Source organism: Cupressus sempervirens, chromosome 9, assembly GCF_028749045.1.
Source record: "Cupressus sempervirens isolate cs-2001-9-10 chromosome 9, ASM2874904v1, whole genome shotgun sequence".
In the NCBI taxonomy this organism is placed as follows: Eukaryota; Viridiplantae; Streptophyta; class Pinopsida; order Cupressales; family Cupressaceae; genus Cupressus; species Cupressus sempervirens.
This window is the reverse complement of record NC_143126.1, coordinates 443089862-443104147: the sequence shown is the minus strand read 5'-3', so window position 1 is coordinate 443104147 and position 14286 is coordinate 443089862. Positions and strand designations below refer to the sequence as shown.

General features: G+C 34.2%; 1 protein-coding gene across 1 annotated transcript in view; it reads right to left on the bottom strand.

Annotated features, from left to right (window-relative positions):
• Positions 1–14286, bottom strand: part of LOC149539209 (DNA polymerase epsilon catalytic subunit A-like) — a 106859-nt gene that overhangs the window by 41416 nt on the left and 51157 nt on the right. Inside the window, exons 14-24 of the mRNA XM_089800543.1 lie at positions 12908–13021; positions 9356–9460; positions 6690–6808; positions 6377–6518; positions 6186–6280; positions 5997–6102; positions 5730–5809; positions 5417–5593; positions 4354–4441; positions 4150–4230; positions 3906–4049 (exon numbers count right to left, since the gene is read on the bottom strand). Coding sequence (XP_089656669.1) covers positions 3906–4049; positions 4150–4230; positions 4354–4441; positions 5417–5593; positions 5730–5809; positions 5997–6102; positions 6186–6280; positions 6377–6518; positions 6690–6808; positions 9356–9460; positions 12908–13021 — 1251 coding nt within the window. The remainder of the gene's footprint in view (positions 1–3905; positions 4050–4149; positions 4231–4353; positions 4442–5416; positions 5594–5729; positions 5810–5996; positions 6103–6185; positions 6281–6376; positions 6519–6689; positions 6809–9355; positions 9461–12907; positions 13022–14286) is intronic.

Sequence of the window (14286 nt, the reverse complement as noted above, 5' to 3'; positions counted from 1 at the left end):
TATTATACAATATTAAATGTGAGCATTAAATAATTGTAATGACATTCAAGTTTTTTTTATTATATGCATGTCATTTGGTTGTCTAGACTTTCTTCCTATTTTTAAGTAAATGTATATAGTTGCGATGCTTTATATTTTTTGTGTGGATGAATTCAACCAACAACCTCGCAAAAATTTGTTCTACTAACATACCCAAACCTGAACTAGTATCTTTTAGTTAGCCAAGTCATTCCTTAGTTTAAGAGTCTTTAGTTTCAATCTATTCCCAAGACTGCAAAATACACATGTAGTATGTGACTTTCAGTTGAGTTAATAATCAACTCAATGTTATGATTTCTCAACGATATCCCAAACGTCTCTGATAATCAACCACTAAGATTGCATACATAAAAATGTTCTCAGTCTCCTTTCTCCCTTATCGGAAAACATATAGGCGCGTTGTATCCTTTGAAGAAGATGTCGTGAGGAGACCCTCGAAAAATGTACAAAACTTTCAGGGCTTGTCAGGTGCTGGGAAAATCGACTTTGCACAGTACTAAGAGGCAGAAAATCCTCCCCCAATGTTTGCATCACTCTGTGTCAAAGTCTTTGCAAATCTCATGATTGGTCTTGTTGTGGGGCTTGATGTTCTATAAAGAGTGAAGGCGAATGCGGGCATAAACTTCATCGGTGTCTTCAACTTGACCAAACAATGCAAACCATGTTTTGGGCCATTTCAAAATTGAATTAGATAGTGAATATGAAACATCATAAGAAACTAATGCAAGTCAACACCCCATTTAGAACGGCTAACAAACTTTTATCAAAGTTTGACCCCGCCAAGAACGATAATCCGAAAGGAAGTCAATGAGACACATGGTGGAAAAGGCAGATATCATCAAGATCAGTCCATAACATATACGTGAAATCATAAAGAATGAAGCACAAACTAATAACAAACAATTCTCAATGCACAAATTGAGGACCGACATTGCTACAAGAAATGAGAAAGACTGTCAACTCTCCATTCTACTCACATAGAATTCACAGCAACAATAGCAGGCATTTTAATCAAAAATTGGCATCTCTATTAAGAGAGGGAAGCAGTAAAATAACACAATATGAAGCCCAAATTTAACATGCTAGGAATTGATACAGAGAACTATAGAAAAAGCTATTTAAATTAAAGATATATGCCACACTGAATAATATGCAGGGTCAAACAAGGCCCATACAATAGATAAATCAGTATGCCAACAGCATCATTAAACAGAGACACATGCTAGATACAAAATAACGACATAACTTGCCATATTAAATATAATGAAGATAGAGCATTGACAAGACATAAAGAATGTCCTTAAGAGATGAGTGCAAACTCAACCTCGAGCATTTCTGAGCGAAATGAAAATAGCAGATATACAACAACCAGACCATTAACAATAGAACTAAACATTCTCCTTTATTGCTGTTATCAAACCATTAACTAGGCTCAGATGCCATGTTAAGTTTTGCTTAGAAATTAGGATAAACAGCAATAAGAAAGAATAAACCAAGTACAAAAAGCACAAGAAATTATCCTAGAAAACCCTTCCACTTGAAGGGAAAAACCCAGCCACACCAACAAAATATCTTTTATTAATATAAAAATTGTTTAAGTGTACAATGCTTCTCACTTGATACAATATATATAAAGAATAGAAAGACTTCATTACACAACTTAAGGCCTCTTCAATTTCCAAACATACAACTCTTCATATTTCCATATGCATGCCTCTTCGCATGACACATGTTTCTAAATATTATCTCAAATATTATTAAAAATGTCTTCTTCAGCTGAAGAGGACCATAACAGTCTTAACAGTCATATTTCTAATTCATAAAATTAGAGATAAAGATCTCTATCGCAGCTACAATCTTCAACAGTCTAATAATCTAACTAAATATCTTGATATTATTTTAGTATAAAACAAAAATGAAAAGGAAAATTAGAAACAACCTTCAGCGCAACGATAAGTTGTGAGTTACTCATCTAGGAGGTCTTGGGTTTGAGTCTACTTGAGCCCATGTTGAGATCAGCTTTGGCCCAATACCAATCCAAGAAAAATGAAAATCATATTAAATACCATAAAGTTTGGATCAAGTTCAGCAAGGCTAAAAACTTGCCGAGATTCAAATTTCATGGATGAAATTATGTGAATGTTGTGACATATCATCAAAGCATATCATAATACTTCAATTAATAAATCATAGCATCATTTATATTTGAATCAACACATCATAGTATAGTTCTCATAGCAAATCATACCATTAATTTCTTGGAAATGCTTGCAAACTGCAACCACCAGGCTGGTCATTGTTGTAATGGGAGAGAATGGAAGGTGGGTAGCCCTTCCATCCCCACTCCACCTTCAAGGCTGCTAGTCCTTTATCAAGCTCACGAGCATGGAAGGCTGGTTGTCCATTTCACCTCATGGCCCACGAGCATGAAAGGCTGGTTGTCCATTCCATCTATCAATGGTGTACCCAATAAGAGCATGGAGGTTGTCCATCATTTTACCTCTTATGAACTCAGAAGGCTGGCTATACTTCCAAATCGCAAGACACTTCAAAAATTGAAGACATGATTTCTCAAGGAATTCACTAGACTATTTTCAGTTAAATGCACATTGATGAAAAACTAAATGTGTTCTCAGATGGCTGCTACAATTATATTTCTCAATATTACTATTTTCTGCAATCAAGTTTTATTCCAAATTGATAACTTTCATTCCTTGATGAATGTCTTCTCAATTAAATTATCTCCCCTTTAACATCTTCCATTGTGGGGAGGCAAGTCGCAACTTTTCATAAAGCCTATGGCCCTTGTAAGAGATGCAGCTCTTCCAAAACACTGCCATTCAATTACATACTTCGGGTAATCACTGCATATTATATTTCTAAATTAACCTTAGTTGGCTTCCTTAGAAAATCAATAACTTGAAATGTTGATTTTCCCTCTTAATCTTTGTCTAACTCCTTTCAAATGTTATTTCTTCCTTTTTAATATGAGCCCGCTGTTATTAAATCCTATCACCCAAAATTATTTATTTATATAATTAGCTATGATTGGATTGTTAAAGGCCACAATTTCTAAGCAAGGTTTGATAGCTTCATAAAAAGCATTGTACATTATATGTTGAAACTGGGAAATTCATTGACTTCATTCTCCTTTCTAGTAGGATCCAGCAAAATCATGGTTCAGCTTAAAAGCATGGAATTATGGCAATGAATATGGAGAGCATTTACCAGAACCTTATTATTTGTTTTCTGGTCAAAATTATATGCCTTGACGATCTTTGGCATTCTCTGAGTAAATTACCTAGCTATAGTTAAGATCCACAACTAAGCTAGATTTTCTTAATGGGTTGGATGTTCATTATACTGTAACAAATTAATTTTAATCCCAGAACATATTAAATGTGATACATATATCAAGGTCCCGTTCGAGTATACTCGCATGCATTGAGATTATATAGCTTCATCCCTACATTCGTGTACCAGGTTTTCGCACTCATCAGCAGAAACAATACCCACACCCTGCATACTCCAAACCTATGCAATGCTTTGAGAACCCTTTTCGCATAGAGAAAACCAGCAAGCAAGAGGAACAATGTGTATTTAAAGGACTGGTACTTACTAGCAGGTATGATTTGAAAATATCAATCTACGTAAACGGAAAAAGGAAATAAAAACAGATAATGGCTCTCTCTTGCAGAATTTTATCACTAGATGTCTTCTAAAACATAGAATTTGATTTAAACAGAAAATCTTTTCTAAAAAAGATACAGTAAATAAGCATATCATCATATATCTATACAGCCAATACAGTATATTATTTTTCTACTTTCATTTCTTGCAATGTAGCTTTCTGGTGGTATTTATACCTGGAAGACTTTTATAAGCTTCAGTTCACCTCGACGCTTTATTTCAAAACCTTTAAGTTCAGCTAGGGTGCCATCATCATTAAAAACAGCATAGCGCTTCTTAATTAAAACACCTTCTTCCTTAGAGGCTGGTAGAATCATTGCCTATTGCCCATTGAATAAAACAACAGATCATCACAAATTTAGATAACCAGTCATATATATCAAAACAATAAAATTGTTAAATTTGGTAAAAATTTATTACCTTGTATGGTCCATCCACTTCAAACTCAATGGAACATTCACTTCTTGTTGTGTATGTCCGCCGGATATCATTGTCCAAGGTCTATGCATTGCAATAAGAAATTGCCGGCCAGTGTTAAGAATATTAGATATGACATACAAGATAAATATATGATAAAAAAAACTCAAATAAACTTTCAGCATTTATTATAGCTAGCAGCTTCACCTGGTATTGGTCATTAGTGTTGTTCCTTGCCACATCAACATTAAGCATAACACACGGATATGATATTGTCAGCTTCTTCTTGGGATCCCTAGAACATACACAGTATAAATGTGTTATTTCAACACTCTTCTAAGAACGATGGAATCTGAATGTAGCAAGAATTTTTGAAGGATAGCAAAAATAATGGAACTAAAAATAATTTATCTCTATTTATATAAAGATGGTAATTTTCTAATTAGACCACTATTACTCAGATCATTTTAAATTAAACCAGTTGAAAGATGTCAAGAATCAAGATTGATGTCGATGGAAAAGCATGTTGCCATGTAGTACACAAACTAGTCACAATTTTTAGTAAGGACACCAGAAAGAAGAGTCTAAATACAAAAAAAAAAAATTATATTATAATACAGCTACAAGGAAAATGATACAGATAAACTCAATGCAATCAGTAGGAATTCAAATTATTATATTATATATCCTGCTAGAATGCCCATTATTCTTTTCCTCATCTCGAATTTCTAATCATATCATTAACTATTGTAGCTGAAAAGATTTGAATTAAGGTCTATCTGCCATCCAGTTGTGTTTGTTCTCAAGAATAAGCTCAACAAGAAAACTTCATTTACTTTGTATATTGAGCTGCTATATGATTCGGGTGTTCTCTTTCCAGCACATATTTGTGGCTGGCTGTCTTCTACTACTCTCCCAGTTGAAAGCTTATGCTTCAGGTATTGATAGTATTTTATGTCCATGTGATGATGTAGGACCACAGCACAGGAAAACATAGTATCTTAACATCCAATCAAGATACATCTGTGACTATAGAATTCTGGTCTCCTCTGCTATAACCTATGTTTAGGCCTTGATATAATTGTACATAGGAATTGTTCCCCATGCCTATAATGCTGAACAACATTCACTTCTTCTGACAGCTATCACATTAGCTTATAATTCTGCAAACTAATATCCCTGACCCACTTGAATTGTTATAACATAAGAAATGGCTTTGAGTAAATTGGCCAAAGAGATGGCAAATCATTCAAAATGTAAATATACTTACGATGTTTTGAAGCTGAAGTTCTCAGGAAAAGACCCTGGCAATGCACACCAAATACCATCTGTATCCAGCTCTAAAGGTTTTCCAATTTTCTCCACCAGCAATCGGGCATTTTGAATTATCTTAGCTCCAGTGTATGTAACCACTCCAGCCATCTCCATTGAATACCATCTAGCCCCCCTATATACAGTCCGCATTGCAACTTGTTGAGCTAAAAAATAAATACTAGCATAAAAAATAAATGAAAGAAAGGCTGACATGCACTTCCAAGAACTTACTACTGAAAACACAATCAATTAAGTTATTAAAGGCATACTTGCGCATGACATAGCCGTAAAAGGAATTAAGAATACACTTGTGTGCCAGCTGAAGAGAATCATAAAGCACTACCATGTCCTGTAAACAAACAGACAAGAATAGCAATTTTAATTGATACCGTCAAACAAAAGAATTTCAAAAGTCATATGGACACTCTGACAGTGACTAAATTAAGAACCCCTAAGTACATAATAATCTGTTAATTACTAACCCCTCAGATATGCAAATGACCAAACAAGCTATGGCATCAACAATAAGGAAATACCTGTGCTTCTTGAATCTTTACTGGATTTCCACTAGCTTTGGCTTCTCCAAATTTCCCCTTCCAGACTTTATTGAGACCTTTATACTCGTATCTTCTGTCTCGGAAGCTTTTATAGGAAATAAAGCATTTAGCCAACAACAAAAGAGGGATCAATTTAAACCAGAGACAAAATGAGTATAAAAAACAGACCTGCGCACAGTATCTGCATAGAAAGGATTCTCACGCATACATATCCCAGCAACCCGTCGTTCAGTAACAGGCTTATCTATGACCCGTTTATAAACCTATTAAAAGCCAATTAGAAAGCTGCTATCAGAATAATCATTTAATATGCAGTTGCCAATATCTTCTAACCAAAATGAATGTGGTGCAATCTTTACCTTTTGGCAGTATTTCTTAAGACGATCTTTAAGTCGTGTCTCTTGCTCTTCTTTAGGTAGATCACGAAAAAAACGAGATAATTGACCTTCTCCAGTGGCAACCTGCTCAGACTCTATTTGATTTTTTAAATGATAGTATTCACTGCCACCATAACACAAGATCCCTTGTATTAAAAAACATAATCCACTTCCTAGAAGTATATATAAGATCAATTATTAATAATAGTTATGATTTACAAACTTAAGATTGAATGCAACTGCTTGACCATCAAAATGCTTAATTTCACATATTATAGATCTGCAAGTAGATAACCTTCTTTTTGCCGTATAAGTTTCTCCTCGCCAAACCCACTCCAAATGTCGAAGGCAAGTTTTTCCAGGACGATTGAAATCACATGCGGCACATACATCATCTGTAACTATTGAAGGCGGCTGGAAACAGAGATGGTTAGGAACATTTTTTATAAGTAAATGGTAAATTTCTAAATCCACATGCAACTGGCACTTACACAGAAAATAAACCATGTGCCCAGTCATTATGGGTGCTGATAATTCGCAATCCTTAAATAAGTTTTTAGCATAGAAAGCCCACCACACTAATTTATGCATTTAGTCCAAAAATTGTAACCACCTCAGACAATACAATGATTGTTTCTTGCAATGGAATTACATTCATAGAACCATGACAACAGAAGAGATGATAGACCACAAACACTGTATCTATTTCATTAAAAAAATTATTACACCTTTGAACATGCTAAGGTTACAATTTTCTCAAGTTGTTACAAGCTAAAAAGCAATAAAAATCTACTTTTACAAAGTATAGGAAGACATTGCTTTTAGTCAGCAATGGCTTACTAATACAAGAAGCATCTCTATGTTTTATCTACCATGCTTGCATGGTGTATATGAAAGTGATATTAGCTTTTGGCTCTTGTTCAATTGCTAATATCAAATACAAGTTACAGCAATAAGAAGCTACCATAGATTCCCATTCATCATACCAGTAAATAATGAAAAATTGAATAGCATCAGTAATAAATATGTATTGCACAAGATCAAAAAGGTTTTAACTTGAAAAGAGCATAAATCTTAAGGCTTGGTATGAAATCCATCCAGTTATATTTACTTAGCCTCAGGTTTCTGCTTGTTCGAACCAAAAATCCAAAATAGTGGTAAATGCCATTCAAAGAATAACCTAGCCACAGGTTTCTATTTTTCAAAATATATTAAAAAAATAATTACTGCAATTGTCATATATTGATTGATTAAAGAAATGCAACAATCTTAGCTAAAAGCATACAGAAGTGCAGCTGTTATCAGGAATTGATGATAAAAGGAAAATAGAAAACCAAGTATTAATTTAATGAACCAAATTAAGCTCAAGCTGACCAGATTGTCTTTTTTTAATAAATGAATTTTCTCAATGCAACTGATTACAGGCTACCAGCCAACTTGAAAGCTGATCATCTACATACCTTTCCCTACTCCAACGGGGAAACGGTTCTTAGGTACATATTCTGAATAACAAATGGTCCACAACATGCAGTCAAAGAAATCAGTGTTTTCAACATGGGAAACACTCTAGGTAAAATAACTATTTCTTTTTTACATAGATCAAATGTTCAAGTAGCGAACAACCAAGGAGAAAAATCCTTGATGTAACTTTCTGTTGATAATATCATACCCTATAGGGTTTCAAGAAAGTGTTCCAGAAATCTAACCAGCATTGGTAACAGTGATCTCTAAGTAATTTGGTTATGAAGATCATTTCATTTGATTGCATATTGCAATGCGAGTTCTGGTTTCTCACAAAATAATGCTCGTCTTTGACAGAGAAGAGTAAGGCCAAGAAGTATATTGTTTTCATTCAACATCCAAGTTCAATTCTATATCAATCAAATAAAGAAAATACTACGTCAAACATTTCAATACATGTCAAATAAAATTGAGAGAAAAAGAGAATATTAGGTCAAACAATTCATTCTACATGCCACCACAAGCAAATGGATTATATAAGATAATAGGAGCAGAAAAAAATGGAAAGCAAAATGTAAATAGCTTAGCTGAGAATTAGCTCACACTATCTTAGTTGTGAGATTCTAAGGTGAACAATGCCTAAAGAAGAGTGAGCAGATCAAATATATTGGTTTTGTATTTTTAAGTATTTGCAGAATGAAATGTCTGTCATGCAAGGACATCTGGATCAATTACATTGATAGTTTTAGATGTTGACTCCTTGACCACTATGTTACCCCAGGTTTCCAGCACAAGAGGACAGGGGTATGGGAATATAGGTTTCTGGGACGAATTTTTTTCTTAGAGCAGGGGACAGCAGTGGGAACAGCTATATAAAAAAAGGCAATTTTAAATATTTATATAAAAACATGGATACAGCATGCTTATATGAATTACAGAACCTTAACATATAATGTTTGTGTTAAATAATTTAACTTTAAAATTCACATGAGAGTGGAAATCAAACAAATTATCAAAAGTTAAACATTAATTTTATGGGACAGCCAAGTGAAAGGTTCCAAAAGTTTCCGAGTTTCCGGGACATCCCAGAAACAGGGACGGATCAAAATTTGCCAGAAACGTGTACATGGGTAAAACTGCTTGACCACCTTGTTTCAAGAGGAAAGCCAAACAGAAGCAGCTGAATACTTCATCACAATTCATAGTAGAAGAATCAAGACCGAAAAAGTAATTGAAGCCAATCAGACAATTAATACAGCTTGCTGGTGGGGATTAAAAATGTTGCAGCATAGTTTGTCATCATGGGGTTCCATAGGCTGCTTGATCTTGTTGATGTTGTTAAAAGCTTTCATTTCAATCATACCTTTACAACAGGCCTTACAAGCCTTTGATTTAACATAACTCCAGAATTGTTGAGATTATTATAGAACTGACTACTAAACATCTCATGCTAAAAAAAGCTTCAAGAGGTGAAGGCAAAGAAAACAGAATCATCAATACCTGAAGTCGGTTTGTGAGAATAATATTAGGATACATTGCTGCCACATCTAGATGATATATAAGAGGACGCTCTTCTCGATTTGGAACATCCCGCAGTGCTTCCAACTGCATTTTACAAATAGCATAAGTTACAACACATTAAAGATATTTTATTTTCACATATCATGAAATAAATGTATAAACATATTATGAAAAATGCACATACCATTACGTTAGATTGAGAACAAAGGTTTCAGGAAACAGTGTTCCCTAAATTTTTATTGAGATACATCTTACTGTCATCATTCATATCTTGAAACCAGCTAAGTCATTGATTGCTCTACACTACGGTCAATGAACAAGGTAGGCAAGGAGATGACCAATTCTGTGGATGTTGACATTCATTATATATTTTGTCTGGCACATTAACATCTTTGACAAAAGATGTCTTGGCAAGAGGTCAAATACTTGCAGAAGTCAACTAGCAATAGAAAATTCTTGTTTCTTAGAAAAATCATGTGAGTCTTTGCCTCTTTAAGGATGGAGATAAGTTTAAGATATGACCATAAGTCTAATGTTTGCTCCAAAAAACCCACAGGTCATTCTGAATGAGGCTCCGTAATCTCATCCCAGCTATGGACATTATTATTGTGGAAAAATAGCCTAGATAGCCTAGATAGTTGTGGCATAGATTCTTTTCATGGGAAACAATGTGGGAAACTTGAGCATGTATCTATCAACCATTCACAAGCTAAAGGATACATGGATGGAGCAGATCAACATATATTTTGCTGAGCAGGATATAGGTCCCTTTACATTCAAGTAACTCATCAAACAAATATACAATGTAGACATCTAACTGTTGTACCCTTAAAGATGTCCACCAAAGATTAAGTCGATACAGATTATTTGAGAAGTTTAGCAGGACTTCAAATACCCAAAGCGTTACAGTAAGCTCTGTCCACAAATCAAAAGTAGATTTTTCTATACTTATTAAAAATACGTCATGCAAACTTCTAACAGAGGTGAATTTGTAAACTAGTTGTACTTTGTAAAGTGGTCCAGGTTGGTGATTACTTTAGACATTGTACCCGTGACTTCTGCTCCTTTCACACTTATTTCAGTCTCTACCATAAATGCAGACTAATATTCTAGGAATGGCAGAACCAAATTAAAAACTGTCAAAACCCTACCAATTCACAATAAGATGGAAATAGCATGTCCAAAATGTCATTTTTCCTCAGTTACCGGCTACCGCTGTTTGGGCCCGGGTCCTGGGACTGGTACAGTTTTGGTACTGGTTCTTCCGGGGTACTTCATGGGTTCTCTTTGGGTCCTTAATAGAAGGACACACAACAAACGTGGGCACCCAGGAAGTACCTTAAGGCAGTAGGTTAGTTTATGTATGTATTTCTGATTTGTTCATCATCATGCTCTTTGCATCAGCTTTAGATAGTGTCTTGCAACAGCTTGCTAATATTATTCAAATTAAAATTGGTCTATGTAATGCCCTTAGTTTATGACAGTAGTGAACAGCAACCGACTTTGATTCATTTGATGGTCACGGATTGATTTTTTTAAATTTGAAAATCTGAGTATATTACTGTTGATAGATTTGTATAACCCAGTAAATAGTTATGTTTGTTGATCATGTTTGAATCGATGTCAATTTGTAATGGATGTAATCTGAAACCATATTAGTAATACAATTATTTATTTATAATTTTATTGGCCAATATGGATTTATGAGCATCAATCTTCTTTTTGTATTTGTAACTTTGATGTTGAAAATAAATACATACATATATGGACAAACCCGAATCCGAAAGGAGCGAAACAATTGTCGTACCCACGTACCCGAACCACGTATCCATACCCAAACCAGAACCCGAATCAGCAACTTAGCATTTTTCTAATCAATAATTAAATTAAATTAAATTTACTAATCACCCCACTAGTGGGTTAGGTGGCGTTCAGGCCCAAGATGAGAGGGATATGGCTAAATAGAGTCCACCACAATTTGGATGGTAGCAATTGAACTTTGACGGAGCATTACAATCAACGCGGGCCACTCTGGTGTAAGATGCATCATTAGGGACTGAGACGTGAAGATTGCATGCAAAATTCTGAAACTTTTTCCAATTGGGAGAAATAATGGATGCACGAATCTATTATAAATAATAGAACCTTAAAATATAAGTATCAGCAGAATTCATTTGCCAGATATGTGTTACTTTGAGAGTCAAAGTCTACTTTGTTCTAGAAGTCAAAGTCAAAGTCCCCTAGGTGTCCCCAAGTCTCCGAGATGTTTCCGGGACAGGGACGGCTGAAACTATACCGGGACATGTCCCTGGGTAACACTGGTCATAAGGGAAGGTGTTGTCAACCGATGAAGGAAGATGATATTTGATATTCTGTGGAAACAATAATGTTTTACATAACTGTAATAGGTTTTGAGGATGTGCACAGTATCTCGGATAAATTGGGGTCTGGATTCAGCATTCACAGGCCTAGTCTGGTCTATATTTTGTCATAGCAAAGCATCCAGATATAATTTTGTTTTGTGATAAATACAATGCTAGCAGCCATATGGTACACTTGCGTATAAAAGGCTACGATAATAAAGAAGTAATGAGGGCATTGCGGCACTGTCAACATAAGAGAAGATTTATTAGTAGTGAGTATTTCCACGTTGACAATCAAAAATAACATCAAGCCAATAAAGACATAATTCAATGAATAAGCGCTCAAAGAGTTTCTGCATTGACAGAGGAAAGGTTTTGAAAAAGAATTACATAAAACCCTCAAGAATTCTCTGAAGTCTTGTAGGAGATGTTTTTTGGAAGTAAAACATGAAGCAAATCTTATCAAGTTGACAATCAAATAAATAGAAATGAGACAAATATTACTTAAAATAATGGAAAGCCATGAGCAAGAGATCTAAGAAAGAGAATGTTCAAGTCAACATGTTACAAGCATGTCTCCCATGAATGTAGTTGAAGGCCTCGGAGGTAAATAAAAGAAAACCAAAGTCAACACTGACCTAATTTGCCAAAGTTCAAATGGAGATGGTAGTCAATGGAGATGGCTGGAGAGGTTACATACACTGGAGCCAAGATAATTCAAAAGGCTCAATTGCTGGAGGAAAAAATTGGAAAACCTTTAGAGCTGGATACAGATGGTATTTGGTGTGCATTGCCAGGGTCTTTCCGGAGAACTTTAGCTTCAAAACATCATAAGTACATTTACCTTTTGAATGATTCGCCATCTCCTGAGGTAATTTACTCAAAGGCTTAAACTGGCTAAATTAGAATAGAGCCTTATATGGGTGAAATAATATATTCCATCAGCTGTAATACGCTGATGCGATATTTTTATTAATTTTAACTTGACACTTCCTTTGTTTCATGAATCATAAACAAACAGGCAAACAACTTCCATATGATATCAGACAAAGCAATATGGGATTTAAATATTCTAATATTCACAATTATAAGCAACCACAAGAAAAAATTATGCAAGCTCTCTCAAAAATAAATCTCAATAGTAACTAATAACCTTGAGAGAGCATACCTGCTGCATTATATCATTTTTAACATCATCATAGTTGATGACAGAATCCAAATCCATCTTCCCCTCCACTTTTATGGCATATTGAAGATCTCGATCTAGATTGTCAAGTAATTGCTACACAAAACAATAAAGCTTATCAAAAGAGCACTCATGCTATGACAGCATATATTGAATGTCTCACTTTATGCAAAAACAGTTCAGCCACTAATCTGTTGCTAAAAAAAATAGTACATACAACTCATATGAACTAAATTAAAGAAAATGAAATAAAATGCTATTTGTATACACAAGAAATATACTCAGAAATCATTTTTAAGAAGTCTGTAAGATAATATCTGTTTGAGCCCTTAGAGATTTTCTTTGTATTCTTTTATGTGAGCTATCTATCTGACAAATAAATTACTTGAGTTATAATTGGCAATCAGGAATAACAGGTCAATAACTATTATTGAGCTATCAAAGCTTACAATTTGGATTAAATATCACTCTCTTCTCTAACATTCAATTGCACATTTATGTAGACGGATCACTCATTGTGGAACACTCTCCAAGATTTAGAATCTAATCTTTCTGTTTTTGTGGCCACATTTTTCATATCTTCTTGCTCATAGTTTTCTTATATTGATTTCTTATGTGTTGGTTTGCACAAGCCCTACAATAGTGTGGTGATTTGAATACCTATGGACTAAGTCACAGGGATTTGCTGAATTTCATCCATGAAGTTCAAATTTCAGCGAATTTTTACCCTTTCCAAGCTTCATACAAATTTCAAGATAATTAATATAATATTGTTACTTATAAGAAAACTATTTTATTTTAAAATAATATTAAGTAATTTAGTTTAATTATTTAGCAATGTCAAACTATTTTGACAATTTTATGGATATACTACTTATATGTAAAAATAGATAAATATATATAAGTTCAATTTAATTCAATTTAATGTCAATTCTTTTTCCGAATTTTTACCCTTGCCGAATTTCATCCCAATTTTATAATCGACGAACATGAACATGAATTCGAACCTTGTGACTTAACCTATGGATGGCAGAAGAGTATGTTCTAGCCTTCTCAAGAAGGCATTTTGAGTAGTTTGCAATTTGCATATTCACCTTAACCTTGTATGGGATAACTCCAACCTTACAAGACAGATATGTGCCCTATTTCTAAAAATTGATCATATAAATGTTCTTCCATCACATTCATATCCCCACCATGACTGAAGACATCTCTCAAAATATGGAAAATCTAGATCTACAAATACTAGCTCTAAAACAAGAAATCTTCAAGCAATTATGCCAAAATCTGTGATCAAACTACCAAATAGACTCATCAAATTTAAGATGAATTCAGTCCATGGCCATAATAAGAACAAGCAT